The sequence below is a fragment of the Meriones unguiculatus genome, chromosome 7, assembly GCF_030254825.1.
Source record: "Meriones unguiculatus strain TT.TT164.6M chromosome 7, Bangor_MerUng_6.1, whole genome shotgun sequence".
In the NCBI taxonomy this organism is placed as follows: domain Eukaryota; kingdom Metazoa; phylum Chordata; class Mammalia; order Rodentia; family Muridae; genus Meriones; species Meriones unguiculatus.
In genome coordinates, this window is record NC_083355.1 from 21,374,362 (window position 1) to 21,400,904 (window position 26,543).

Below are 26,543 nucleotides of genomic sequence, written 5' to 3' on the forward strand. Positions count from 1 at the left end.
ATCAATTCAACAGTGAATGAAATGCATAAGTTTCCCACACAGTCACACTGAGTGCAAAGCTTCTTTAAGTTCTGTGCTTAAAACAGAACAAAACAAAACAAAACAAAAAACCGTGTTAGCATTTGTTCTTTTCCTTGACCTGTAGAGCACTTTACACGTCAGATTTTAATCCCATCTCTGCCTGTTTCTTTAATATAGCCAACCTGGGTAGAATAAGGACATTGTTGGGGCTGATGAGATGTTCAGCTGGTTAAGTGGTTGCTGTGAAAGCCTGATGATGTGAGTTTGATCTCTAGAATCCAAGCAGAGGTAGCAGGAGTGAAATGGATACTGAAAGTTGTTGTCTGACCTTTACACTCATTATTATGTTGTCTGCACTCACACAGACACACAATAACAATAAATGTATAAACTAATAATAATAATAATGAAAAACTTATTAAGCCAGGCATGATGGAACACATCTGTAATCCCAGAGGAAGAGGCAGGTGGATTTCTGTGATTTCGAGGCCAGCCTGGTCTACAAAGCAAGTTCAGGGAAGCAGAGGCTATAAAGAGTAAGCCTTTCTCAAAAACCAAACCAAACCAACACAAAACAAAAGGGGGATTGTTTGGGATTGATTCACATTCTTCTATTCTAGTGTGAAAAACAGCACGAGTGAGCTTTGTACGTACTCCCTGACTTGACACGAAGCCCTTTGGGATGTGAGAAATCTTCTTGCCCAGTAGTGCCTTTCATGACCTTTCATTGCCATTTCTACACATTAAGGTGCAAGAAATCTGTGAGGAGCCCAATATAATATTATTTTACATTTCCAAAAAGAACACAACTTACACACGATATATGTCCTGATGAGAATTTCAAACAGTAAATTCTGGCCATCATGAACATGACTTTGGGAAAGAAAAGAAAGGCTTCCCCATGACCTTACAGACAGGGAGGGCGGTGCCAGCAAAAGACCTGCCCTGACTTCACTCCCCAGTTAAATGCTACTGCCGAGTCTGTGTGTGATCTCTGGCATGGAAATAGCCCTGGCTTCTGTAATGAGTACTGTCCTAAAACCTCAAATGTCCTTGGCTCACATCTTGAGACCAGAAGACTCAGCCACAGCGTCTGACACAAAGATACAGGGAACTATAAAACCTTTCTGGCTGTTAGGATTTCATCTGCTCATCATGTTTATTGAAGGGTCATTGGCCAGAGACAATATCATCATTTATATAAAGTTGAGAACACACAGAATGTAGTAGATGGAACAAGTGAGAAACACTTATAAGAATTTCTAGGAAACAAACTAAAACTTTTTTCTTTCTTTTCTTAACAGCTAGAAGACCTTTCAGCCACTCATTGTATAATAGCCATGCCATCATGCAGCAAACACAGCCATTTCCACTCGGGATGTATGTCTTTTTATAGCTCTACCAAGAGCTTTTGAATATATACTAATCTTTTTCATGGATTATTCCACTCTGACCAAGGTAGAAGCTATAGCAATAGTTATACAATCTTCATGGAGGTATTTTTTAATCTACAACACACTCTTCCTTTCTTACTCTTTAAAAGGCAGCATTGCCTGGGATTTTCTCTTTTAAGGCTTGTGATGTAGAGAGAGAAGAATGGGACATATATATACACACATACACATATATTATACACACACACACACCCACAAACCCACGCCCACCCCCCCCACATATATATTGCCATTTCTACACATTAACACATATATATATATATATATATATATATATATATATATATATATGAAGATTTCTTGGGTTGTGTGAGCTCATTCAGTTGGAGTTTGACCAGCTTGATACTGATTCTAAATTAACACACCCAAACTGCATGTCACAGTAGAACCATTTTATATGTAGAGTCTGGAGGGAGAGCAGAGATTGAACACCCTGGGTTAGCCCTAAAAGACCACCTGGTTACTTGAAACTTACTTTCTATCTAAAGGCATGCTTGGAGCTAGCTCTTCCTCGGAAATGACTTTCAGAATCACTCAAGAAAATGCACATTATTGTTTTATAGTCACAACTTGTTTCAGACCCATTAAAGAAATGACTCAGCATGGATGTTTACTTTACTCAGTAGGTTTAGTTCCAAATCACATCTGGCTCTGCAAATAGACAGAGCCTCAAAATACGTAGAATTGTCTTTCATGAGAGTAATGGAAAAAACAGGCTCCCTGCACGCATTTGAAGAAAGAGTAACCTGATAGCTATGTGATAGGAATTAGCACAGAGTTTCCAAGAAGAAAAACTTTAAGAAATGCCTTTTGTATTTGGGAAACCGATAGATTAGACACAAAAACTCCGAAGTTCAAAGCTCCATCTAGAATAGCATGGAGGCAGAAGATGTGTTTGCCAAAACGTGCTGCCAGTCATGTGACATTACCTTAGATGTGCAAATGTGTTGGCACTGAGGGATCACACCCTTGGGAGGACTAGGCTCAGGTATTTCTGTACCGAATTGACATCTTTTCTATGTCTAGTGGGAAGGATGCGGTCTTGCTAAGTACACTTTGCTTAGACTAGGAGTGACTTGGGTTCTTAGAGGAATAGACTTGTCTCTTGGCTCCGTTCTGATTAGAGGATGGGGCAGGGGGAGAAACACTTCCAAGCCATGGCTGAGTTCAACTGAATTCAGTCTATCCCGCATTATTCCATTTTATACAAAAGCTATTGAAAGGGAGAGTGGGCCATGGCCACCGGAATTAGGGAACTCTGCCTTTGATCTTCATTCTGCCATGATGGACCTGTAGGCTCTTGGGAAAACTCCGAGGCCACTTACCAGCTCTTACAGGGTTTTTTGGTTCGTGAAGGAGTTAATGCATGTGAGGTACCTAGCTCACTCTGGGGTGAAGTAGGCACCTAAGGGAACAGGGGCCAGTTACAGCCACACTGTGTGCAGGCGAGTACTGTAGTAGGCTGTGGGATCTAGCTATCCCCAAAATGTCTATGCACACACAATGGCACAAATAGAGTCTGTAAGAGTCCCCATAGGAAGAGGCTAACATTGTCTCCACCCACTTGGAGAGTCTAGCAGCACTGAGCTGGGTTGCATTTTTTGATGTTAACTTTTGGGATTTGCTACCAACCAGTTCGGTTTCCAAAGAGACAGCTAGATGGTTTCCCTCACGGACTCCTTGCTGGGCTTAAGCTGAAGAAGTCGCAAGCCTTTCCAAGGCTTAGGAGAAATCGTTCAGAAGTGCTCCTAAATCTGGGGGTGGAGGGGTGGGGGTGTCAGAAGCCACCGGAACTTAACTTCCAGTGAACAAGTGCTGCTGTTGGCAAAATTGGTTACTTTGAAGCCAACCATGAAGCTCTTTCTGAACTAAGCAGCATGATTGGTAAAGAGTCCTGACATAGCAGGAAGCCAAAGTAAAACATTTTATAAGCTAAAGGACTCATGCAAGGTGGCCAAATAACAAATGGAAAATTGGTACTAAGAGCAAAAGGGGGGTGATGTTTCACGTGGTCACCACACCCACCACTGACAGGATATAAAGCTCCGGAGAGGACCAGGCCTTGTACCAGAGACAGAACTTCAGGTTAGAAGCTGACCCTCACAGCTCTGCTCCCTCCAGCACCATGTCATACAACTGCTGTCTGCCCGCCATGAGCTGCCGCACCAGCTGCTCCTCCCGGCCCTGCGTGCCCCCCAGCTGCCATGGCTGCACCCTGCCAGGGGCCTGCAACATCCCCGCCAACGTGGGCAACTGTAATTGGTTCTGCGAGGGCTCCTTCAATGGCAACGAGAAGGAGACCATGCAGTTTCTGAATGACCGCCTGGCCTCCTACATAGAGAAGGTGAGGCAGCTGGAGAGAGACAATGCAGAGCTGGAAAGCCAGATCCAGCAGAGGAACCAGCAGCAGGACCCCCTGGTGTGCCCTGCCTACCAGTCCTACTTCAGGACCATCGAGGAGCTGCAGCAGAAGGTAAGGGGATGGGTACCGTAGTGCCAGTTGAATGAAATGTTTATTCACATCGGACACACTAAAGTCTGAATGGAGTTGAGGGTGTTTACAGCTAATGCTGCAAGTGATGTAGAATGCACTGACCTAAAGTGGGAAAGCCTTTGAAAATCCATTTTGGAATCACCATAATGGAAGTATGCAGATTCAGCATTAGTGCCAAATTAGCCAGACGTTCCTAACATGCTTCTTACCTCAAACCAGAATAGCTCATTTGTTTTTGTTTTTTTTTAAATCTCACAACAAAAATCACATTATTTCTTTACAAAGGCCAGGGTGGGTGTTGGGAGTAAGAGAGGGAAAGATCAGGCATGTCTGAACTGCTTGGGACCCTCCCTTACCTGGAGTAGGATTCCTTTTCTTATCTCTAGCTGTCAGGTCCTCCAAGGTCCTCCCAGCAGCTGGACCACGGAGTAGAGAGAATGTGGTGAGAGCCTCCTCCTCTGAACTGTAGTTGAGCAAAGTCTAATTCCGTAGCAAAGCCATCAGCTTTCCCACCCCTGGCTCAAATAGAACTTTCTGGTCTAGAGGGAACTAGCAAAAAATCAAAAGGCAGGAGCTCTGCAGGAGAGCCCTCACTATTCTTGCATCAAAGACGTAACAGTGGCAAGGGTACTAGCCAGAGCCGTTATCCTTAGAATTACCCAATATGCTTTTTGGTTGCCCAATATCCAGAGACCCAAGGGACCCAGCTCTCCCACTGCTATATTCTTCCACTAGCCTGGCCCTTGTTTCTGCTGACAAAAATTCATGAGCCAGAAATCAACAAAGAACACATAAACAAATACAGAATAGCTCATTTTTTTAAAAAAGTTTGTTATGATGTGTTTTTCTTGTCTTCAGACAAACTATGACATTTAAAAAACATACTGTGCAGCTGGATTAGTTCTTTGAGCTAAAAAAAAAAATTCTATGTGAGTCCTCAGATAGTTCAAGCCTTTCAAAGTTGTAGCGACCACAGTAAGAGGCAGCTTTGGTAAGGTGTGTAGGGAAATGGCATACAGGGTCATGAAAACAGAAGCAGAGCCCACATAAAGGTGGCACTTGGAAGGATCTTCAAAAGAGCAGTAATAATATGCATGTGTGGGCAGGTGGCATGTGTGTGTGTTTGTGTGTGTGTGTATGTGTGTGTATAAGTCAGCGGACAACCTGCTGTCTTTCCTAAGTGCCATTCACCATTTTTTTTTTCCTGTAACAGAGACACCTACTGGCCTTGAACTTGTCAAGTAGGCCAGCCAGCAAGCCACAGGGCCCTGTCTGTCTCTGCCTCCTTAGCTGCTGGGATTGTAATTACTATGTCATGAATTTTAAAAACTTTAGATCTGGGCATTGAACTCAAGCCCCCTTTTTGCAAAGCAAACATTTTAACAATTGAACTATCTTCCAGCAGCACCCCCCCCCCCGAAATAGGAGTTTATATTTGACTATGCACACCCTTGGTTCTTGGAGGGAATTGTCTCTCTGCTGTTCTATAGTCCCGACAAAGTGAATGCTAAAAAGGAGTGATATGACTTGAGTGTCGTTCTTTACTTCCTCACAGTTGGTGAGCATTAGGTGGATTGCTAGGGTTGGGGTCAGGGGTGAAATGCCGAGAAAGAGAATCTTGCGTATCCAAAGTGAAGATCTGGAAGGACACAGAGCAACTGGCAAGAAACAACGTAACTCATGTCACAATCAATCCAATGCAGATTCTCTGCGGCAAGTCTGAGAACGCCAGGCTGGCGGTGAAGATTGACAATGCCAAGCTGGCAGCCGACGACTTCAGGACCAAGTAAGACATGCGTAATGTCCAGAACAGCCTGGTGAGAGGTTGAGCGGCAAAGTGATGGCTCCTTGTTCTGAGAATGTGCCGGAAGCAGCTTCTAAGTGCCGTTGTGACTTGGGTTAGAGTTAGAGTAAAACCCAGTCTCTTCTCCAAGACCTGACAGTCTATGTTTTAAGTTTAGCTTGAAGAAATTTAAGAGATCCCCATTCTTTATCCTTTTGTAACTCAGCAGTCTGACTTTAAAAGTAAATTTTATATTGGTCTCACAGTATAGTCATTATCAATGCATCTCAAAGGTGTTATTAAGCCATAATAAGGAGGCAAAAGCCATTTTCCAGTGAATTAATCAGTATATTCTGGTATGATCGTAATCATAATAATCTTTTGAATCTTTAAAGGGATCTTAGAGTTTATAACGGGATTTCACTCGAATCATTTCTTCATCTTCAGCCCCAACAGAGTGAAGTGTTATTTTTGTCTTCCTTTTACAAGCAGGGCTCGGGGAGAGCAAAGAATCCATCTCCAGCCATTTAATGGCAAGGCTGGATCTGAGTGACTTTGAATTTTATGACTCCCAGGGTAGTTGGAAAGGAAGGGAGATAGGTTGTAGTAGAATTAGGAATTCTGTAGCAACTCAAGGAGATAAAGACCTGTGCTTCCTTGATAGCAACTTGGGGGTGGATTCTTAGGACAAACGCAGGGAATGGTGAAATCACAGTGCCTTTTCTGTCACCTCACTCACTGCAGTGATGCCTCCCCTTCAGAATGGAGGGGTTTAAAATGGAACTGCTTCAAAGTAGGATGAGGTTGACTTAGATTATCCAAACAGACACTCTTCTTCCTCTTTGATGTCTTCTGACTTGACTGTGTGTGCAGGTATCAGAAGGAGCTGTCCCTGCGGCAGCTGGTGGAGGCTGACATCAATGGCCTGCGCCGGATCCTGGATGAGCTGACCCTCTGCAAGTCTGATCTGGAGGCTCAGGTGGAATCCCTGAAGGAAGAGCTGCTGTGCCTCAAGAAGAACCACGAGGAGGTAAGAGAGTCCCAGACACCAGCATCTCAATACCGAGGGTCCCACAGCTCCTGAGCAGGGGAAGGTAGGTCTTGGTGTGCTAGGTCAACACAACATTTTTGCTAGTTGCTCAAAGGAGAGCTGAAAGATGATTGGGTGATGAGGCCTTAGGTTGAGCTCTTCTACAGGAAGAAATGTACTCAGCTGATTTGTGTCCACATGGGACCAGGTGTGTGGCCCAAGACTTGCATGAAGTCTGTTATTTTCTGAGTATTTATCCAATCAATGATCAGGAAAGAGAGTGTTTTTGTCCTTTGCAACATCTAGGCAAATGGCTTCCGAGCTAGTCGTTGGATGGGTAGGTGGGTAGATGAGTAGATGGAAAAAATGAGAGGAAGGAAGAAACTTAAATATCGGTTGGTTCAGATCTCATGGTTGAATGCAATTTGAGGAAATCGGCTATGTGTCTCAAAGATTAGATACTTACCCAAGGGGAACACAAGCTCTAACAGACAGGAAATGACATTGCAAGATACAGAATAATTGGCAGCGTTCAATTGGGCTCATTCATATTTAAGCAGCAACAATTATAAATCATTTGCCACACCGGGCTCGTCACACAACAAATACACAATCTAAAGGAAATGATAGAGTCCTGAGCTATACTAGCAGCTCATCAAAGAATCTCCATACAGAGGGAAGAGACTCAGACAGTCCCCAGAGGTGATTTACATCAGTTGGGCTCAGGATTTCTCACTGCAATGCAACGTTTCTCTCACCACATTTCTTGATACTCTCATAATATTTCCACTAAATTTCCTTTCCTCTACATAGTATTTATGATAAATACTCTTATAGACAGCCATCCTCTTAAAGCCTTTCACACTCACCTTTAAAAAAAAAAAACTGTATTCTGTATGCACTTCTCAAAGTACAAAAGCCTCCTTGGTTCTGTGCTCCATCCTTTGCCTTTCCCCCCACCAGGAAGTCAACACCCTGCGCTGCCAGCTTGGAGACCGCCTCAACATAGAGGTGGACGCTGCTCCCACCGTGGACCTGAACCGCGTGCTCAATGAGACCAGGTGTCAGTACGAAGCCCTGGTGGAAACCAACCGCCGGGAAGTGGAGGAATGGTTCACCACACAGGTGGGCAGTGAGCCCGTGGTCACTCAGGAACGGAGTCCCCTTGGGCCCTGAGGCAGGGTCTGATCCTGTCTCTCCCTTTGCCTACTGCAGACTGAGGAGCTGAACAAGCAGGTGGTATCCAGCTCTGAGCAGCTGCAGTCCTACCAGGCAGAGATCATCGAGCTGAGACGCACGGTCAACGCCCTGGAGATCGAGCTGCAGGCCCAGCACAACATGGTGGGTACCGGCCAGACCTGGCGCTGAGCAGTGTGGAGTCGGGGGGCAGAGCCCTGGGGCATCCTTGGGGACCCTCCCTCTGCTTAGCTCTTGAAGCTTGTGGCTTCTTTGGAAGGCCATGCAGGAGCCTTTAGAGGGAACAGCCCTGTCACAACCTTTTCCTTCTCCCCACAGAGAAACAGCCTGGAGAGCACTCTGACTGAGAGCGAGGCTCGCTACAGCTCCCAGCTGTCCCAGGTGCAATACATGATCACCAACGTGGAGTCCCAGCTTGGGGAGATCCGTGCTGACTTGGAGCGTCAGAACCAGGAGTACCAGGTGCTGCTGGACATCCGGGCCCGTCTGGAGTGCGAGATCAACACGTACAGGAGCCTGCTGGAGGGCGAGGACTGCAAGTGAGTTGCTGGGGGGGGGGTGTCTGCCACTGGTGAGGCACACACAGAGGACCTTGAGAATCGCCCAGGGACTTGGCAGATGAAGTTTGGCTATCAGCATATCTCTAGAGACGAGTGTAAAGTACCTGTTGTCAGCATTACCTGGGCTAAAGATATTTCCTATCCTGAAAATATCTCGGGTTTCTTTGGCTTCTTGGTGAAAAACCTTTATATCTTTATAAATGGATTCTGACTTGGAAAGGAAACAGAGAAACGTTTTGCTTTGATTAAGCCGGAACTTTAGGTCCACTGTTTCTATGATCCTTGTTGGAATCATTTGAGAGGAGGGAGTCTAGTCAATATAGCCATCTTCTAGTGCACTCAAGCATCTCCAAGGAAGATGACTTAAGAACAAATAGAACTGACTAAGGGGAAGCTCAGGCAGGCTATTTAGAAAGACAGTTCTCTTGCAAAGTTATATCCACGTGGTGGATATCGCCAGTCCCTTCCTCTGGGCTGGAGGCAGCCACTTAGAGGTTGAAGTGATTCTCTTGTGTCCCCAGGGCTATACAGAAGGCTGGACTCCATCTCCAGCGTTTGTGCACTACCCCGAACTCTGCAGGGGGAGTGATCTGAACAAGGCTTGCTCTCGAAAGATAAGGGGACGGGCTCCTTGCTCTTAGCCGACTGACTCTGCTTCCTAAAAACTTACTTTCTCATGCTGACTCTCATGCTCCTGTGTTCCAGGCTTCCCTGCAATCCCTGCGCCACCACCAACGCCTGTGGCAAGCCCATCGGACCCTGTGCCACAAATCCTTGTGTCACACGCTCCAGATGTGGACCCTGCTAAATGCCCCCACGGCCAGCAGGAGGACTGTGTGAAGACGCGGAATGACCATCGGCAGATCAGCTCAGCCTCTTTGACCCCATACCCACCACCAAGGAATCATAGTCTGGAAGGGTAGCAAAGGCCTAGCGCGGTGGTCTGTCCCTAGGTCCAGCCCACTGGACCATCTTCAGTCAGGGCCCCTTCGTGACTACCCAGTTCTTTTCTGGTGGTCCGAGAGCTCTGATCTGTGATGGGCCCACACAAGGTATTTCGTGGGTTCTCTCTGCTTCCTCTACCCTTTCTTGCAGTTCCTCCAAACCTAATAAATTTTCCTCTTGCAAACAGAAATGAGTTTCAATTGTATCCATCCTTTTCAGAGTGTTTGTTTTCTGCGTGAGCCTTCTGAAGCCACTTGAGAGCAGAAGGGGGCTGTATGGTCTAACCCTCTCCTAACACTCGTTTGACACAATGAGTGCCAGCAACCATGCAGGCTGGCATTAAACGGCAGAACAGTTGGGCAAAAGGCCTTATGTGAGAGTGTGATAAGTACATCCATCGTGCGCCGATGCTTTCAGAAGTTCTGTTATTTTCTTTTTTAATTCACTACCCGGTGAGGACAGAAGCTTGCGTCTCCTGTACCACTACCGTACTAAGAATCCGAAACATTCGGAAAGGAGTGGGGAGGGGAGTTTGTTCTCTTTGTGTTAGTTATATACGTGCACAGCCAGGAGAGAAGAAAGCTGCTTTCAAGGAAGCATTCGAGGATCTCTCCCGTTCTTCTTAGGAAGACGCGTGACTCTCTTTAGGGATTCACCAGATGACCCACGATCACACAAGGGGCAATCCGTCATGTCCGAGTAATAGTCCACAGATTCTTAAAAGGATCCTGTTCTCATCTGAATATTTTAGCCACTGAAAATATGAATATGGGGACACTGCCTCCAAGGTTATTGATGGGTTATCCTCTGACTGGTTAAGCCTCTGGTATCTGTGAATGCCAAAGGTTCTGTTCCTGCAAGTGCTTGCTCGTGTCTGGTGAAGGTCACTGGTTCCTATCCACATGCATACTGTGGTCTGTGTCAAGGTCACTGCCCCAGTGCCCTGATCACCCAACCTTCTAGTTACGTCTTCTGTCCTGCTGTGAAGATGCCACTTCAGGGGGATTCTGCAATTCTTGGGCTCTTCTTTGAGTGTATGTTCCACTTGGCTGGCACTGGCAGAGCTCAGGCACGATCCTGGGGGAGAACATCTGAGTGGCGCTCCATGCTGGGCTCAGAAGGTCCTAGCTCCAGCTGCTTTCTGCAGGGCGGGCTCACTCTCAGCATGTCCTTTGTCCAGCTTATCCCCAGTTCTCCTATACGCTAGAGCTTTTCACTAATAACGGCTTTGTAGCTGCCTTTATCAGGGGCAGGTGCCTGATTATGTGTCTGTCTGTCCATCTATCTGTCTATCTGTCTATCTATCTGTCTATCTATCTATCTATCTATCTATCTATCTATCTATCTATCTATCTATCTATCTATCTTCTATCCATCTACCTACCTTTCTTCGATATCTGTATTTATATCTATGTTATTATTTGTTTGTTTACTCCTATGATCTTCCCTTAGTCTCCTACGTTGTGAAGCTATATTATATTACATCAGAGATGGGTTTAGTTTTCTTTTTTCTCTTGGAGACTCACATGATTCTTGAGCTGATTTATGTACTTCAATAGCTGTGGAAAACCCCCGTCATTGAATATTACTTCTGACTTTTTTGTGTGTTCTCATTCTGAATTCCCGCTTAAAAATAGCTTTACTTGTGTATAGTTATAATGCAACTTCTGTAACCCATACAACATAAATTTTATGTGAAGTATGAAACTAAATACCTTAAATATTTTTATATTTACAGCAATAACTACAGGCTTAAAGCTTTCAATTACCTATTAAAACTTTTGTTCTCATTAGCAGTCATTTCCCATTTCTTCCCAAGTTCTGTCTCTACAGATTTGTCCCTTCTGGACATCTCAAAATCTAAACTGACACTTGTGTCTTTTACTTTGGCTATCAGACTTTTGACCGATGGGCCTTAGAAACTGGAATCCTCCAGGAATCTCTTGCTGGGAGAAGAGAGAAAAGCCTAGAGCCAGAGGGGAATCTTCTTTCTCTGCGAAGAGGGTTACACTTGTCAGAGTGTCTTACAGGAGAGTGGAACCAAAACAAAGAAGGATCATTGACTGGGAAGGACTACACTCTGACCCAGACTGCCTAGATATACACAGCCCTAGCCTTCTACTTAGGTTTGAGCTTCAGAACACCAGTGAAGGACTTGGGGTGCATTACTGGATATCCTTGTTTCTTTTACCAATGTGAACTCAATTGAATGAATTTCTTTCCTTTTGGTTTTCACCTGCACTGTGGCTGTTTTAATTGGATTTACGGAAGATGGGTGATTGAAACCGGCTTGCTGGAGCACAGGCTGTGCCCCCAAGTCTGGTAACAATATGAGTAGACTCATAGGATCTGTGATATTCTGTGATTGGCTTCTTTTTCATAATCTAGTGTCTTTAGATCCACCCATTCAGTAGTATGTAATAAGTACTACGAATATTGTGTCTTGGGATTGTTTTCAATTTTTGGTTATTAGGATAACATTGTCTTAAATCTTTGCTCAAGCTTTAGGGTGGACATGTGTTTTTATTCTTCCTTTCTCTTCCTCACCCCCTTCTTCCTTCTTTCTGTGTGTGCTGTATGTTTTGTGTGTGCTTGTGGCATGTATGTGTGTGTACATGTCCCTACGTGTACTAGAGGAACCCAGAAGGCCACAATGGCTGTTTTTCTCTTTTTTTAAGACAAGGTCTCTCGTTGAAGCTAGAGCTCACTAATTTGGGTGGACCGGCTAGCGAAACTCTGGAATCCTGTTTATACTTCCTAATGCTGAGCTTACAAGCACGAGTCACCCTCCAGCTGCTGTATGTGGGTGCTGGGGATGCGGACACGGATTCTCACTTACTATGTGCCCTGCCGTGTGAATCATCTCCTCGTCCTACTTTTGTTATTTTGAGACCGAGCCTCGTCCTGCAGCCTAGGCTGCTTGACATTCATTACACGGCCTAGGCTGGCCTGAAACTCATGACAATCCGTTTGCCTCAAACTTCTAGGTCCCGAGGCTTCACATGTGGGTCACCTCACCTTGCGCGGGCATGTGTTTTCAATTCTTTTGGGTATAGACACACAGGAATGAAATCGCCAGGTTACATTACAACTGCATACACAGTTGTAATGCAACTGCATACAACTTCAAACACGGAATAATTGCTAGCCCCATCTCTGCGCGAGCTGACGTTCTCACTGACTGAATACAAGCCTGTCTCCAATCCCAGGGTGACATTCTCACAAACACCCATGTTTCCCCTGTTTTAAAACAATGACAACCACCACAAAAACACAGGCCACCCCAGTGCACGCGACTTAGCATTCACCGTGGTTTTGATTTGCATTTCCTTGATGATTCAGGGTGTCATTCTTCCTTTCATGTGCATGCCAGCTGTTTATAGACCTCTGGAGAAATGGGTACTCAGATCCATTGCCTTGGTTTTAAAGCCTGGCTCGCTTCTCTTTTAATTTGTAGACGTGCTTTTAATGTTCCGGACACTGGAGTCGACTCCAGCAGATGATTTGTAAATGTTTTTTTTTTTTTTTTCCTTCAAAAGCTAGTTTTTCCATTTCTTGGTGAAAACGAAGTATGTTTGCTATAGAAGAGTTTTAAAATTTCAAGTCCAATCTAATTTTACTTAAAAAGATTTTAAATTATTTTAAATTGTGTGTATGTACACACGTATTCATGCCTGAAAGCAGGTGCTTGTGGAAGCTAGAAGAGGGTGCCAGATCCTCTAGAGCTGTAATTTCAGGTGGTTTTGTGCCTCCCAGGGTAGGAGGTTGGAATTGAACTTGTGTCCTGTGGAAGAGCAGGAAGTGATCTGAACTACTGGGTCACCTCTCCAGCCCCTAGTTTTATTTTTATCACTTTGATCTTGATGTAATATGTAAAAAAGTATTTATTTTTGTTTGATTCTTATTTATTTGTTTGTTTATTTTTGAGACAGGGTCTCCCTGTGTAGCTCTGGGTGTCCTGGAACTTACTATGTAGACCAGGCTGTCCTCAAACTCACAGAGATCTGCCTGCCTCTGCCTCCCGTGTGCTGGGATTAAGGACATGGGCCGCCATCTCCAGCAGAAACCTATTTTTTAAAATGTATTTTATTCACGTGTGTGTATGTGTGTGTCTCTTGTCTGCTGGTGTCAGCAGGGGCCAGAAAAGAGCATTGGATCTCCTGAAACTGTAGTTGTAGGTAGTTATGAGCACCTGACATGGGTTCTAGGATTTGAACGCAAATCCTTTAGAAGAGCAGCATGTGCTCTTAACAGATGAGCCACCTCTCCTAGCCCCAAGAAACAATTTCTTAACTCAAGATCTAGAAGACTTCCTCCTTTCTTCACCCCAAATTTTCTAGTTTGGGTTCTCACAGTGAACCTCTGAGGCAGGATCTTTCTTTATATTCTAGTCGGGACTCGGACTTCCCATCTTCCTTCTGTCTCACGAGTATGAGCTTGTAGGATTGCGTAGCCATGTCAGTGTTTGGCTCCTTTTAAAGCCGTAGATTTCTTTATGTGTAACCAAAGGCCAAACTTCATTCTTCTGCCTGTGGATACTCAATTACTTAGACATCACTCATCAAAAACACTTTTCTTTCCTCTATTAGTTGTATTGGTAACCATGTTGAAGATAGCTTTGAAGTATGTTTTAGAGTCAGGAAATATGAACCCTCCAGCACTTTGTTCTTCACTTTAAAGACTGTTTTGGATATTTGATTCTACTCTCACATGAATTTTGGAGCCAGTTTGCCAATTTTGTTAGGCCTTGTGTTAAAACCTGAAGTCAGTTATGGGAATGTTGTCATCTGTTTTGTTACTTGTGTAACTTCCTGTGACAAAATGCATGCATCTTAGTATTGTTATAAACCTTTACATTAGAGATGTTGATTTTCTTTACCAGATTTGAATGGCTTAACAGATGTCTTCCAGAGGGAGGACTATCCTTGGGTTCTTCATACCATCACTTCTGGACTCCTTTAAGCAGCTCTTGAATTTTCATATTGTCTCTCTCATCTCCTCTTTAATGTTTTCTGCTTCTAACCCATTTGTGCTATCTGTTGACAATTTCCTCATCTGAGATTTCCAGTTCACTTATTCTCTTTTTATCCGTATCTAATCTGATGTTTAATCTATCAGTTGAGTTTTAAAATTGATGTCAGCCTTTTAGAACATTGTTGGGCCTGAGAAGGCCTGCTGCATCTACCTGAGCCTGGCTCAAGTTTGGAGACCTGTCTTTAGCTTCTGATATAAGAGGCACCACTTCTGGGCAAAAGTGATTCAGCATATCCACCTTAAAATCAACCCTGCCTGGTAACTGTTACTTGGAGTTTTGTCACTGGCCCTCCTCTCCTTGCACTACCTAACCTTGCCCTCTATGTCATCTTACCTCACTTCCTTAACCCTGCCCCTGACCCAAACCTATTAAAAGGACTGCTTTATTCAATAAACCAAGTTCCTGCTTCGACAGATCTCCCGGCTCAGTGGAGTTTTATTCCCTGGGACATCTGGGGAAGTCCGGGCCCTCGACACTCATCATCCCGCTCAGCCACAAAGGGCATCCAGCTGGACTGGCCACCTTCCTCTCAGCTCCACCTTCCGGATATTGACCCAGCAGAACATAAGAATCTTTTGTTATTAATTTTAAATTAGATTTAAATATTTTTTGGTGTGTGTTTACATGTGGGCTCACAGGCCATTGTGAGGTCATAGGATAACTTAAAGGAATCAGTTCTTTCCTTCTATCATGTAGGTCCTGCTGAGCCATCTCACTGGTCTCAATAAATGCAGTTTAACAGAGATAGTAATGATTTATTTGGATTTACTACAAATAATATTCAGTCATTAAAGCCAATAATTCATTGATACATAAAATAAGGACTGAAGACATAAAAATAAAAAAAGGAGAATGGTGGTGTGGAAACATATATTCTACATCTTAATAGAAGGACACATGGACATTCTACCAAAAAAAAAAATCAAACAAAATGAACCCCAATCTCCAGACACTCTCAAAACTATTTAGGGATCTTTTTACATTTACAAACAGTGGGCTTTTCATCTGGCAGACAAGAAAATCCAAACTAAAATCCAGTGTATCGACTCCTGAAATTCTGTGAAGGTCTGAAAAGCAAATCTTAATAAAATTATGTTCACAAAACACAGTTGACAGAAAATTGCTGTGCTTTCCCCACTGAGCCATCTCATTGGCCCACAAGCTATAATTTTTAAGATAATACATATTCAAATCTTGTTACGCAACCTTCATGTACCTTTTTGGTGGAGGGAGTGAAGGGTACTGCTGTGGGGTACGGTCTTTTTACTTAACCAGTTTCCATTCTAGGTTACGCCAAACTGATTGGATATAGTTCTATACCTGCTAAGATATTGTCACCCCTAAATTTCTGGGGTGTAATTATCAACTTAAAAAAAAACATTTGAAACCAAAGAGATACCAAGAGAACTTGATACTGCTAGACTATTATTACATCCATGTGCCTCCACAATTCATTGATACAACACAATACCAGATAAAAGATGGCCTTTGTTGTCCCCCAACTGCATTTGATTTCTGGTTCCAGGTAATGTCAGGTCAGAATTCTTTTTTTTTATTTTAAAGAGTTATCCACCCTTTCTGCAGCATGTTGATGGGGCTGACAATGCAGTGAGGATCAGTGGATTAAGGTTCTAATGATAGTCTCTTGAACAATCATTTCTTTATTCAGAGGCTCACTTTTCCCACTGGTAAAACAAAGGCAGCACAGACAGGAAGGTCACCAGACTCTGGCATCTTTTGCTCCAGTGTCTTCCTTCCCTATTTGTGCCACCTTGGCATTTGTGCTGTGTGTGAGGAGGTGGAAAAGAAGGCACTGGTGGAGGTGCGGCAGTGGCTGAGTGGCTTGGGGCTGCTGGGGAGCATCTATCTCTGTGCTGCACGCTTTCTTGCCTGCTGTGACGGCAGCAAGAAGCCCTTCCTCTGCATGGATGGTGCCTCCCTCTTGAGGCAAATGACTGAGGATCAAATAATGCCCCTCTTAACAAAGCTGAAGTGGTGTCTTAGGCACATGCGCTTTACACTGCTGTGGCCTTGGGATGATTGCTCCTAGATCACAAACTGCTGTGAATCATCCAGTTCAAACAAGCACAGCATCTCTGAACTTTTCAAGTGCAATTATCTTTCAAGGTCCAACTATTGTATAAAACTCTGATCCTTGAGACCCAAGCTCATATGCTTTATAATCAAGTGCACAAATGCAATGTGGTGGAGATTCTCTAAGGAGCAGGCATCTTAGCTCTGCTTGTTTGAAGACTCAGCTTCCTAAAGTTCAGCGTGGATATTACTCTATGAACACAGGTGTGATACAGTAGGCATACCTGTGTGACACTAGGAGGGTCCTGACAACTTTTGGTTCTACTCAACACCCTCTCCATGGTCCTGATTGCATACTCTCTCTTTCTTTGGGTGTATGTGCGTCCATGTGTGTTTGGGCCAGAGGTTGATGTTGGGTCTCTTCCTCATTTATTCTTCACCTCAGTCTCTCATGGAACCTGAAGCTCACTGAATGGCTGGGCTATTTGTCCAGAAAGCTCTAGAGACCTTCTGTGTCCATCTTCCCGGTGTTGTGATTAATTACAGCCGTGCACCTCTGTGCCTGGTTCAAATGTGAGTGCTGGGGAGCTGAACTCAGCCTTCATGCTTCTTGACAAGCACTTCCCTGACATCCCCCTCTCCTGCCTGCATGGCCCCCTCTTTGATGCCCTTTACTCCCTCTTCAGTTGTGATGCACTTTACTCCCTGTACACTCACTGTTTCTCACCTTTTCTCTGCTTCTAGGGATTTCTAAAGTTTGGCCCTCAGCTACTGCTTTTCTCTCTATACCCTTCCCCTTTGTCCATTTTCGAACCTCTCACCCCGCACCTCAATCACACCCATACCTATCACTATCACACCTGCCATGAACTCTATCCTTGGGCTCCTTTTACCTTTTCTTCTCCGGACTGCTATAATAACCGTCCTGCTGGTCTGTCTGTTTCTTTTCTTAAAACTGGTACCCATTTGTTGAAATGGTGCCTCAAAGCTTTTGTCATTCCAGAGGCTCCAAAACCCGCATGGATGCTGATTCCAGGGGTCCCATCTTCCACAGAGGCCTGGTAGCGTCTGACTGCAGCCTCCTGCCATTCCCCTTCACTTACGACCAGACACCTTTGGGTTCCTCCACCATATTGGATTTTTCTCCTGTGTTACTGTGCATGCTCCAAATCCCATCTGGACTTCCTGCTTTTACTCCCTGTTTCCACTGTGCTCCATCCAGCGCATATCCATGTCTGTGAACATCCGATTCTGATGATGCTTGCTCTCCCCAACATGTGAGCCTCTCATAGCTTGCTTCTCACTTCCTGCCTCGGATTATTATGTCTTCATCTATTTGGTCCACATTCAGTCAATATGTTCATCCTGTAGCAAGGTCCTGGCTTTGGGGCTCAGAGACGGACGAACCCTGCCCTCTCCTTCAGGAGCTCAAACAGAGAGATAAAGCACCCAAATCAGGACAATGTTATGCTCAAGGTAACGCAAAAGGACAGCTCAGAGAGGAGGCATGCCCCTACCAAAGAGGTTCGGAGAAAGAAGTGGGCTCTTTGTATAGCAGCAGTGTGAAATGATGGAAAGAATAAAAGCCAATGTTAGGCTTGTAACCACATAACAACTCCTACCCGTGACACTTCCATTTGCCGTGGGTAAGATGGGAATGGCATCATGTGCTGTGAAGATTTATGCCGAGGGCTCATAAGATCCAAGATTAAAAAAAAAAAAAATGCCAACTGGGATTGTCTGGAAACTGTGCAGGCATCCTGTAAGTTTGGATTCCCTCTGTCCATAGCACTTGTCTGCCTTCCGCTCCTCACAGCGTCTGGTACCCTGCCTGAGACAAGCCCTGATCCTAGTGCTGTCTGTGATTTGGTGGACGAATCTAGAAGCTGGCTCAGGAGACGCTGGGATGCTTTAGCACCTGGTTCTCTTTTGGAGAGCGGTAACTCTGCCGTTTGGAAATTGGACATGGGAAGAACTCTGCTTCTCCATTTCATCAAGAGGAGCCGGAGGCTCATGGGGGTGTCAGGGTCCTCACAGACTAGCAGCACGGTCCCTTGACCTCCCACACCCTACTAATGAAGGCCTGGCCTTCAATGAAACTTGTCCTTTGAAGTCACACCACGAAGCTCTTACTTCATGATGCACAGCATGGCAGAGGAGTCCTGAACGAGGGAGAGGCCCATGTAAAGTCTTTTATGAGGTGAGGGAGTTGTCTGAGGAAGCATATCAAATGCACGGGGAGGCCTTTGACCATCACTAAATGAGCAAAGCCAAAAAAAAAAAAAAAAAAAAAAAAAGAGGGACTGCCCTATATGTCATGTCCACACCCTCTTTGGAGTGAGTATAAATAAACGCTTGCCAGAGGAAGGGGACCCAGAGCTCCAAGGCTTGGAGAATCCACACTGTGTCTTTAGCCAGGCACCTCACTCCCTCCAGCACCATGCCATACAGCTGCTGCTTGCCCGCCATGAGCTGCCGCACTAGCTGCTCCTCCCGGCCCTGCGTGCCCCCCAGCTGCCATGGCTGCACCCTGCCAGGGGCCTGCAACATCCCCGCCAACGTGGGCAACTGTAATTGGTTCTGTGAGGGCTCCTTCAATGGCAACGAGAAGGAGACCATGCAGTTTCTGAATGACCGCCTGGCCTCCTATATAGAGAAGGTGAGGCAGCTGGAGAGAGACAACGCAGAGCTGGAAAGCCAGATCCAGGAGAGGAACCAGCAGCAGGACCCCCTGGTGTGCCCTGCCTACCAGTCCTACTTCAGGACCATCGAGGAGCTGCAGCAGAAGGTGAGAGGATGGGCGTTACGGCAACACTAGCAGGAAGTTGTCAGGAGAACATTTGAGAAACAGAAATGACATGCGCTCTTGGTATGGTGGAATATTTGATAGCCATATTTCCAAGCTTTTTAAACATTTTGTTTTTCTCGAAGACTCTTCTATTTTGTAGACTGGAGACTGTTAGTTTTGAATCTTGGGCCTAAATTAGACTTGGTGGAGGCATTAGGAATTTAGATAACTCCTCTCTGTTATTAAGAGTGGCTTCTGGGTATTTCTGAGCTCTGAAAGCATTCTCTTGTGGTAAAAGAACTGAACCAAAGAAAGGAGTCATGTAATAAAAGGTCCATTTTTTTTTCTCCCTTAGCTGGTATGTCCATGCTCTGACCTTTGGTTGCCCTCTTCTTCTGGGCATCTTATCACCCTGATGCCACTGTCTTGATCTGGATGCCCCTGGGGTTCCCTTGGTGCACAGTGTCCAGTGGGGAACCCAAGTATTTGGATAAACCCAGAAAGGTTGGACACTAGATAGAAATGGTACCAAGCCAGGTGTGGTGGCATGTGTCTGTAATCCCAACATTCAGGGAGGCAGAGGCAGGAGAATCTCTGTGAGTTCAAGGCCAGCCTGGTCTACAAAGTGAGTCCAGGACAGCCAAGGCTACACAGAGAAACCCTGTCTCAAAAACAAACAAACAAACAACAACAAACAGACAAACAAAAAAGAAATGGTACCAAGCCATCCAAGATGGCCAGGAGAATGGAACAACCTCCCTAGTCTAGGTCCCTGTACTTATTGCTTTCTGTATTTGTCTTGCCCATTCGACTGAAAGTTTCTTAACAGTGGAATCTTTTGACCTGTTAAAGCCATGCCGAACAAATAACAGTTGTCTTAAGCAAACGTGAATCGTTTTTAATCAGCTTCTTCATTATTGTTTATCAAGATGGGAGGGGGGAGAATGAGACCACCTGCTAATGCTTCTTTATTTATCCGCATGTCTGTCTTCAGATTTAGTCCCTCAGATTATTTCTGAACATTTGTTGTCCATAGATAGCATTAATAGACACACAACACACTGTGATTTTTTTTTATTCTGATGTTTTCATATAAACGAATTAACAGGATTCCTGTCGATGAAATGAACCCAGCCCTTGCTCATTCTACCACGTGTTGTGATTTCTAGATCCTGTGCGGCAAGTCTGAGAACGCCAGGCTGGTGGTGCAGATCGACAATGCCAAGCTGGCCTCTGATGACTTCAGGACCAAGTGAGTGGGTGGATCAGTGGGGCGGTTGCTGCTTGAGTCTCTGCCTCCCTTCTCTCCTTCCCCTCATCCTGTTGTTCATGCAGGCAAATATTGATCAAGTTTTCCCCTAGGAGTTTCCCCAGGACCCGCACTCCCTCCTCTTCCCTCTTCCCTTTTGTAGAATGGCATCTCCAGCTCCAGCCTCAACTCCACCAAAGTGTACATCTGTGAATAGCACGGCCCTCTATTGTGCACAGAACTCGGTTACGAGAATGTGGGAAGAGCATTCATGCTGGAAGCCTGGCCGTTTATAAGCTCTTATCTCCTTAGATCCACTGCCTTTGTGAAAGTAATTACCGAGCATTTCCCTGTAGGATCTATGGCAGGATCTTGACATCTTAAGTGGAAGGAGATGGTTATAAACACTAGTATCTCTAATTCCTGGTTATCCAGCAAACCAAACCAAAGCAGAGTCAAGGCCAGGCGTGTTCCTACCCAGGCTGTCTCTGATTCTCCTGTGATTGCAGGTATGAGACGGAGCTGTCCCTGCGGCAGCTGGTGGAGTCAGACATCAACGGCATGCGCCGGATCCTGGACGAGCTGACCCTCTGCAAGTCCGATCTGGAGGCGCAGGTGGAGTCCCTCAAGGAGGAGCTGCTGTGTCTCAAGCAGAATCACGAGGAGGTGAGGTTTCCCAAAGTTTAGCGCACGGTCAAACTGGCCAGGACATGCTTGTAACTGCCACAGGCTGTGGGGAGAGGCTGTGGGTTGAGGCTCCATTAGCTCAGAAAAGCTGTTCTCCAAACAGAAACAGATTTGTAGAGATGAGTAATAAAAAAAAAAAAAAAATTGTGATAGGAGATTAGGATTTTCTGCCAGAGGCAGGAACAAGAATAGAGGAATTTGGCAGTCAGTCCTGAGAAAAGGTCAGAGCCAAGGCAGCTGCTGTAGCCTCTGTCACTCCCAGATGAGAGTGTATGTTGAGGCCACTGAAGACTACAGTTCTTGGTTTGTAAGTGTGGAGGGCAGGGGGCTTAGGGCCACCCAGCAAGAGGCCCGAGCTGGACTCAGAGCACAACTTCTCATCACTCCCATCCAAAATGCTCTCTGCTGTTTGTGTTTCTTGGAAGAAACATGGCGAAACTGTGCTCCCTAGTCCTCCCCAAGCACAGGCACACGGGAAACAGATATGTGCAAACTACAAATCCCAGAACCCTGTGTGTAGTGACCGCTGATACTAATCAAGAGCTTATTTTGCACCAAATTTGTGCTAAGCCCTTAGGAGCCTCAGAAGAAGCTTTTTTTTTTTTTTTTTTTTTGTAAAGAGCAATTTGAAGATTCTAGAACAGTCTTTCTCAACCATTGGGTTGCGACTCCCTTCAAGGAGTGGGGAATGACTCTTTCACTGGGGTCTTCTGAGACCATCTGCATATCAGAGATTTACATTAAGATTCATAACATCAGCAAAGTTACAGTTCTGAAGTAGCAACAAAAATAATTTCATAGTTGGGGGGGTCACCACAACATGAGGAACTGTATTAAAAGGGCACAGTATTAGGAAGGTTAAATTGTTTTAGAGGCTTCTAGACATTATATGGATGTGTAGAGATGAGATACAATTTAAGTCTCATGGCTGTGTAATCCCAGAACCAAGTTCTGAAATGCCTCCACGAAGAGATCAGTGGTTAAACGTACAGATGGTCATTTCCTTCAACAAAAGCCACATTGGCAGGATCCACACATCACTAGGCAAGGCTCTTTCCTCCCAGGATGACAGGTTTTGAAGCAAGTGTTCTTTATTTTCTTTGTAGTCAGACTTTGTCTGTGCTTGAGGATAAAAACCCTTAAGGATATGGTGAGCTATTCCAGCAAGACCTGTGAACTGGGCTTTTAGGGAGCAGAATTTAAATGGCTGTCATCTGTGTCTCTGCTCTGGTACCAAACCACCACGTCCCTCTAAATAAGAAGTGTTATGTTGAGTATGAGGGACAGAATAAGAATGGAGATTGCAGAATGATTAAACAAATGCACCAGAAGTCCAACTGCATTCTTTCAAGGAGAACATCAAGATCCTTTGTGATATTTTGAATTTTCTTCCTTCCCCCTTCAGGAAGTCAACACCCTGCGCTGCCAGCTTGGAGACCGCCTCAACATAGAGGTGGACGCTGCTCCCACCGTGGACCTGAACCGCGTGCTCAATGAGACCAGGTGTCAGTACGAAGCCCTGGTGGAAACCAACCGCCGGGAAGTGGAGGAATGGTTCACCACACAGGTGGGCATCAAGCCCGTTGTCACTCAGGAACGGAGTCCCCTGGGGCCCTGAGGCAGGGTCTGATCCTGTCTCTCCCTTTGCCCACTGCAGACTGAGGAGCTGAACAAGCAGGTGGTATCCAGCTCTGAGCAGCTGCAGTCCTGCCAGGCAGAGATCATCGAGCTGAGACGCACGGTCAACGCCCTGGAGATCGAGCTGCAGGCCCAGCACAACATGGTGGGTACTGGCCAGACCTGGTGCTGAGCAGTGTGGAGTCGTGGGGGGGCAGAGCCCTGGGGCATCCTTGGGGACCCTCCCTCTGCTTAGCTCTTGAAGCTGTGGCTTCTTTGGAAGGCCATGCAGGAGCCTTTAGAGGGAACAGCCCTATGACAGCCTTTTCCTTCTCCCCACAGAGAAACAGCCTGGAGAACACTCTGACTGAGAGCGAGGCTCGCTACAGCTCCCAGCTATCCCAGGTGCAGTGCCTGATCACCAATGTGGAGTCCCAGCTTGGGGAGATCCGAGCTGACCTGGAGCGTCAGAACCAGGAGTACCAGGTGCTGCTGGACATCCGGTCCCGTCTGGAGTGTGAGATCAACACGTACAGGAGCCTGCTGGAGAGCGAAGACTGCAAGTGAGTATGGACTAAGTGACTTTTCCTTGGGAGGGGCATGGGTTGTTTTCTTGGTGGAAACTAACTTAAGCTTTCAAACTTCTGCTTGGAGACATTATACTTCTAGTGTCCTCCTGTGCGTTTTATCACTCTGCCCTAACTTTTGCCAACGATTTTCTGTTTCTAGGCTCCCTTGCAATCCCTGTGCCACAACCAACGCATGTGACAAGCCCATCGGTCCCTGTGTCTCTAACCCTTGTGTTACAAGATCTTGGTGTGGCCCTTGCAACACTTTTGCGCGTTAGAGATACCATTGCCAGAAGGGGGACAAAGATACCAGTCCCAACTTAACTCCATCTCATCCCAAGACCTCAGTGAACAAAGACACACTGGCTTTCGGGGTCGGCTGCAGCCTGAAGCACATTTCCTGCCTCGATTCTGAAAGGAGATACAAAGTCTGTCTTTTAAGGAGCCTACGATAGGATCGGGTACTATCTACCGACGCAAAGCCATACTTGCATATCCAATGTTACACTTTACTAAAAATTATGGGAATGTGATTTGTAAGTAATTCCATTGAGTATGAGAGAGCTGGTTGACACACTTGTGAAACAGAACTCAAGTGGGCCTAACCTTTCTTTGTCCACACTTTTTGTCTTTGTAGATGCGATACAAATCCTTTGTCCTCCCAATAAATTTCTATTCTGGCATGAAAATATGAATTGCCTGTTTCACTCAACTCTAAACAGTGTTTCTCACTAGATGAAAGGTTCATTCATTCATTAATTCATAGAAAAAGCCTCTTCCTGGTGTCGGCCATTGGCCAGAATCAGCACTAAGAGAATAGGAAAAAGAGGTGGATCCAGGCCTGGGTGGTATTAGGGACCATGGTCAGGGTCTGTTTTGCCAATAGGAGACATTGGTGTTGAGACCTGAGAATAGAGAAGGAAAATCCAGAGGGGAAGAACATTCCAGACAGAGCACCAGTAAGTCAAGAGAAAGCTGCACCTTTGGAGCATGAGGGGGTAGTGTGTTTATAGTGATGAGCAGTAGTGGGTTGGGGGGGAGGAGTGGCTGGCTGGGGGTGGGCAGGGCTCACTACTTCTGAGGAGGAACTGTTTTAATTAATTAATTAAATTTTGCATGTGGTGTGTGTGTGTGTGTGTGTGTGTGTGTGTGTGTGTAAGCCAGAAGTCAACACTAGACATCTTCCTCTGTAACAATCCACCTAATTTGAGACAGGGTTTGTCACTGAACCTGGGGCTTGACAATTGAGTAGACTCGGCCCTGCAGGTTCCCACAGACTCTCTCTCCTCTTCCCACCCCCTCCCTCAGGGCTGGGCTTACAGGCATGCACCCCTGTATCCGGCTCTGTACTCAGATTCTCGGGATGCTGTCTCAGGCCTGTGAGCCCCCAACAGACTGAGCTGTCTTCTCGGCCCCGGATTGCACTTCAAGGAAGAGAAAAGCCTCCGGGAGGGGGGGCATTCCAAAGATGGATTAACGGGTGTCATCATGAAAAGGTTGTTTCGGTGGTTGAGTAGGAGATAGGCTCCGGGAACCTTCAGATTGAAAGCTTTGGGGCAACGACGGCGGCCACAAGCTGTTTCGAGTCTCAAAGGAACACTGCCGTCGATCAGCTGCTCACGTTCCCAGCAGAAGAAGGGAGATGAGGGCTGCCAGAAATCACACGAATTGCTCAAACTCTGAGAAGATAGGATCATGAAGCGGCCTGGCCCTGGCCGTTACGAAACTCACATCAACACCTTGACAGTGTCACGGGCCAGCCAGGCAGATGGGTGAGGCTCACCTGGTTTCTATCTGAGCCCACTGCAGGTGTATGGGCGGAGCTACCGATCTCTCTCTCTCACTCTTTTTTTTTTAACATACAGGGAAAAACATCCACCTGAAATGAAAAGACTAAGGAAACGTCTAGGGTCCTCACAGACATGTGTATAAGAAATCAGAACTCTTATAACATACCTTACAGTGGCCGGAGCACTCAGCACGGGGCACTCGGCAGGGACACAAATGGCTTCATGTCCCGGTAGAGTTGGTTGGTGGCCTCCAACGGCTGCTACTGGAAGTTTGGGGTGTGACGAATTGGAACGCAAATGTTTGAAAACTTAAAGAAAGTGACTAAAAGGTGATAGGGATGTAAGCTAAACTCCCCCAAATTTTGGGGGTTTGAAAATGATGCTTTAGTTTAAGTCCTTAATTGTAACTCTGTCTGAGTCTTGTTCCTAGTGTCTTACATGGCCTTTCTGAACTTCAATCACTTATGTTATAGAAAAGAAGAATAATAAACCACCTTACTGTTTAAGTTTTTTTCTCCTCTCCTCTATCTCCCCCCGCCCCCATCACGTGCGTGCATACGTGTGTATGTTCTTTTGGAGGTCAGTTGATGTTAGGTATCTTCGTCAGTCATTTCCCAGCTTGTATTTTGAGGCAGGGTCTCCCGCTGAACCTATCCCTCACTGATTATACTAGGTTGGCTGGCTTTGGATTCCAGGGATTGTTGTGTCTCCATGCTGGGGTCATGGGGAGTGCATCCAGCTTTTCACATGGGTTCTAGGGATCCAAGCGCTTTACCAATGTAGCTTTCTCCCTTATCCTACACAGTTAAATAAGTAAAGAAAGAGTATGGCTTAATGATATGTTGGTGAAGGTTAACCCAATGTTGGCTGCACAGAGGTTACTCTATAAATGAAGTTTGCATTTACTTCCTTGAGGACCCCAGAGGAATTGGGCTTACTGTTCTGATTCCCTTTTCCCATTGCTCAGAACAGGGAATCTACAGTGCTGAGATTCAAAGATTTGCTGGCTCACAAACTTTGATACCCAGGCGGAAACCTGGTCTCAATTTCCCCTTAGTTTATGGCTGTAGAAAAGGTTAAATGTCCTACAAGATGAGAAACAGCAACCTTGGCTCTTCATACCATGTGAACCTACATGCACACACGCACACACAAACACATGGAGGGGGGAAGAAAAGGACAGAGTGTAATGGATGAGCAATGTGGTCAGGGGAGGAGAGTTGTGTGTGGCCTGTGGCTAAAATTCCAGGTGGAGAGGAGGCCAGAGGTCCTACCGGGAGGGGCTCCCAC

At 45.6% G+C, this 26,543-nt stretch overlaps 2 protein-coding genes across 2 annotated transcripts; both read left to right on the forward strand.

Annotated features, from left to right (window-relative positions):
• The first annotated feature begins 3,562 nt into the window (after positions 1-3,562).
• On the forward strand, positions 3,563-9,674 carry LOC110542375 (keratin, type I cuticular Ha3-II-like). The gene is made up of 7 exons (XM_021628969.2): positions 3,563-3,948; positions 5,673-5,755; positions 6,626-6,782; positions 7,746-7,907; positions 7,998-8,123; positions 8,298-8,518; positions 9,245-9,674. Exons 1-7 carry the CDS (start codon positions 3,601-3,603, stop codon positions 9,345-9,347), a joined length of 1,200 nt encoding a protein of 399 aa, XP_021484644.2. The 5' UTR covers positions 3,563-3,600; the 3' UTR covers positions 9,348-9,674.
• Positions 9,675-18,981: 9,307 nt separating this feature from the next.
• LOC110542376 (keratin, type I cuticular Ha3-I) lies at positions 18,982-23,741 on the forward strand. The gene is made up of 7 exons (XM_021628970.2): positions 18,982-19,341; positions 20,511-20,593; positions 21,100-21,256; positions 22,683-22,844; positions 22,935-23,060; positions 23,237-23,457; positions 23,624-23,741. Exons 1-7 carry the CDS (start codon positions 18,994-18,996, stop codon positions 23,739-23,741), a joined length of 1,215 nt encoding a protein of 404 aa, XP_021484645.1. The 5' UTR covers positions 18,982-18,993.
• Positions 23,742-26,543: the final 2,802 nt, after the last annotated feature.

Excerpts from the sequence above, each read along its gene's own strand:
- LOC110542376 (XM_021628970.2), top strand. The coding sequence starts at position 18,994 with ATGCCATACAGCTGCTGCTTGCCCGCCATGAGCTGCCGCACTAGCTGC. Across the intron at positions 19,342-20,510 it reads TCGAGGAGCTGCAGCAGAAG|ATCCTGTGCGGCAAGTCTGA; the intron begins GTGAGAGGATGG and ends TGTGATTTCTAG. Across the intron at positions 23,458-23,623 it reads CTGGAGAGCGAAGACTGCAA|GCTCCCTTGCAATCCCTGTG; the intron begins GTGAGTATGGAC and ends TTCTGTTTCTAG.
- LOC110542375 (XM_021628969.2), top strand. The coding sequence starts at position 3,601 with ATGTCATACAACTGCTGTCTGCCCGCCATGAGCTGCCGCACCAGCTGC. Across the intron at positions 5,756-6,625 it reads GCCGACGACTTCAGGACCAA|GTATCAGAAGGAGCTGTCCC; the intron begins GTAAGACATGCG and ends CTGTGTGTGCAG. Across the intron at positions 8,519-9,244 it reads CTGGAGGGCGAGGACTGCAA|GCTTCCCTGCAATCCCTGCG; the intron begins GTGAGTTGCTGG and ends CCTGTGTTCCAG.